This window comes from Limulus polyphemus, unplaced genomic scaffold, assembly GCF_000517525.1.
Source record: "Limulus polyphemus unplaced genomic scaffold, Limulus_polyphemus-2.1.2 Scaffold409, whole genome shotgun sequence".
In the NCBI taxonomy this organism is placed as follows: domain Eukaryota; kingdom Metazoa; phylum Arthropoda; class Merostomata; order Xiphosura; family Limulidae; genus Limulus; species Limulus polyphemus.
The window spans coordinates 223,608-227,190 of NW_013666019.1; the positions used below are offsets into that span (position 1 = coordinate 223,608).

General features: G+C 30.8%; 1 protein-coding gene across 1 annotated transcript in view; it reads right to left on the minus strand.

Moving 5' to 3' along the window:
- The window catches only part of LOC106458047 (fucolectin-like), a 6,152-nt gene extending 2,808 nt beyond the window's left edge, over positions 1-3,344 (minus strand). The window contains exon 1 of the mRNA XM_013917500.1: positions 3,341-3,344. Coding sequence (XP_013772954.1) covers positions 3,341-3,344 — 4 coding nt within the window. The remainder of the gene's footprint in view (positions 1-3,340) is intronic.
- Positions 3,345-3,583: the final 239 nt, after the last annotated feature.

A 3,583-nucleotide genomic window follows, 5' to 3' on the forward strand; every position in this document is an offset into this window, starting at 1 on the left:
AAAAAGAACAAACAAAACAAAAACAAATTGTGACGAATTTATTATTCTATATTTATTTTAATATCAACGTTTGTTGAAATTAAGTTTATATTCAGAAATATGCATAGCTTATAGTGTTAAATATGTATTGCGAAACTCCCATCTATTCACCAAAGTTGTAGAAGATTCTCGAGAGTAAGAATCAACAATATACATGTATGTATGTACGTAAACGCTTAAATTTGTATTGTTACGTAATCTGAATTTTCTAGAAAGCCTCCATACACATATAAATATAACCAACGCGACGCACCAGAAATAGAGTATCTATTATTAGTTTGCTATAGTCAGTGTGCTATAAACTTCGGAAGCTATAACTGTGATTGTTATAACGCTTATCCATAGGAAAACTTCAGATATTTGACCAGGAACCTTTACAAAGTTCGAACATTACAAATCGTTTAACTTCAGTGGTTTCTCATCGGACATTAGTAGTAGGCTGGTAAATAACGAAGGACAAAGCTAGCTAGCTTTATGTGAATTGAATTATACCTACGTCAACTCGTAATTAACTCGCTCATCGTGAACTCTCGATAAGAAATCAAAGAAGTTCCAGACTAAAAGGAAGACTTTATATTGCTTGTGAGTTTGTGAAACTTTTGTTTATAAATCATTGTTTGTAATAACTATTTGTAATAATTGTTATTGTAAGTTGTATTGTTGCGTTTATATTAAAACGTATTTGTGTTAAAAAAAGAAAACTGTGTATCAGTCTTGTTGGCAAATATCATAAACTGACTATATATCGGTGTATATTTAAATGCTAAATCCAGAATATAATTTAACTACTAAATTTAAATTATCAATTAACTCAATTTCAGACCATTTGAAATTCTAATTCGTAACACAGTGTTGTTTAGTACGTTCAGTGCATCGATATGTACAGGACTGTAACTTAAAAAAAAACAACACAATGCCAGGGCGAACCGCTTTATTTTTTTACTATTTTCTAGCATTATGAATCCCCTGAGGTAATGCGGTAAATAAAAAGAGTGTCTACACTACTATTGGCTATTTAAACATGAAGATATTTATAGCTCTTTTAATAGTCGACATACCTTTTCTGTCTGTAGCCTTGACTATAGCTCTCTGCTGGTTATATATATGGAGAGAAAATATATTACTATAAAGCACAATTAATATACATCATCGTACATGTAACATTTATATTTTACAAAATAAAGAAAACAGAACAACATAGCTCTCTGCTGGTGAAATATGGAAATATCAAAGATATTGGTATAAAACACATTTAACATACCTCATAATATTTATAACACTTATATTTTATGAAATTCAAAACTTGATAATTTTACGAACTTTATTGTACACATAGATTTTATTTTAAACCCTATTAGTCATGTTTGATAACGAAATAGCAAAGTTTTCATGTGCTTAATTATTCGATACTATGAGGATATCTACGCTACGTCGACAAAGCTTTCATCGTTTCGATTTTTCTTCCAAGTGGCACAGCGATAATTCTGACGGCTTATAACGCTAAAAACCAGATTTCGATACCCGTTGTGGAAAAGCACAGTTAGCCCATTATATAGCTTTATGCTTAACTATAAATAAACATTTCGGTTTTGAAGAATTTTTACTTTTGAGTCCCCACTCAAGTTCAATTACTTGCAGGCTTTTTAATTAACCATATTCGAATTTATTCTGATCGGTATGATATATTAAATTCAGAGCTTCTCTAGAAGTTTTAAAAGCTTTTTCTGAAATTAACCATTCTTCATGGTTACCTTATCTGTTCCTCGTAACTCGTACGTTAAAGTGCAAAAAATTATCATCACCTCATAATCAATAAGCCTCGCCCAATATTGTTATTGTGGTACAAAAGCTTGTTGTATTTTTTCAAGATGTAATACTTGGCTGTCACAGATGGTTTGTATATTTATGACAAAGCTATCTGCTGACGTTCCTAATTTTGAACTACCGACTCTACTCTTTACCAAACAAATGTAGAACTGACCGTCACACTGTAACGTTCCCATGGCTAAACGGGCGAGCATGGTCGGAGGTTTCAATCTCGTGACCCACAGATTGCGAAAGTCGAGCACACTAACCACGTGGCCATGCTAGCCCTTGATTGATGGTAGTCAATAAAAGCTTGAAATTAGTGGAGCATTCTTATACAAGAAACGTAAACCACTACATATATATATATACTTTTTTTCTATTTAAACCTGACAATTGTGTGTGTGTCTGTATATGTGTGTATATATATACCTTTAAGTCAACCTAATTAACTTTTATATACTGAGAAATAACATCAGAGAAATTACAAAAATACTTATAAGCAGTCAGAGTTAAACTCATATATTTTGCAAATGACTCCTTGACAAAACAAAATAAAAATGTATATGTTAAAACGCTACGTAAGACAAAAACATCGTGACGGTCTCTAAGAGTTTTAGATTTTGTTCGTTATTACTAAACTTGTAATCCTATTTGATGATAATATAACGTTATATTATCTTTACTTTATCGTTGTAAATACTCAAACTTTTCGTGAAATGTAAGATATATTTTAGTGTAAGCAATAAGACATTCTTACATCACAGTATATAGAAGAATTAATCAAATCTTCCGAATTCACTTCCGCTGTGTAGAGGGCAAGGTCTCCACATTCTTCCGTATCTTGTATCCTAGAAAATAACTTCCAAGTGAAGGTCGAGCTTTTCTCATACCTACACTAGTAAATTTGAAAGCGTCAAGAAACAAATACACACATACATACGTGAAAAGTTTTTTGGTGTACAAAACTTGAAGATAGCTTTTATATGCGGAAACATATGTTAGCTAAGATCTGTGCAAGAACTCAGCTAACATATGTTTCCGCATATAAAAGCTACATACATACGTGTATATAAATATATAACACACATACACATTATAACACATATACGCTGTGTCAGATATTAATAAAGTGAAAAGCCTAATAGAAAGCTATATTAATCAAATAATTAAAAATCGGGTCGTTGTTACATGGAGGGTATTTTGGAAAACGCCACCCATACAAATAAAAATGTAATCTTGATCTCCTGCCTAATTTTGTTATATTATTTATACTTGTACGTGGACTTTAAGATAAATTATAAATTTATACATGTGTGTACTTAAATGTACAAGAAGTATATCCTAGGATATACAAAGAAACAGAAAACACTGAAGTATTTGAATGATTCTGTCCATCGTTTTATTACATGTTGGTATCGCGTTCAAGTAATAAATGTTGTTTCTGAAACAAAGTAACTGATAAACAAAAAATAAAGTCTCAAACACAACTTACCCATTACTAACAAACATCATATCATAAACATAAAATTATGGCGCGAAATTCATAAGAAATATAAAGATTTCAAATATATACATATTTATTTGCGTGTGTATGAGAAAGAGAGGGGAAATATAACTATTTTGACACAAAATTAAAATTCTGTGAAATAAACTTTCATTACGTATCGTTTTTTCAGTATTCTTTCAAGTCAACACAAAAAAGGAAACCATATACATGGCTGTTCAAAAGCTATTA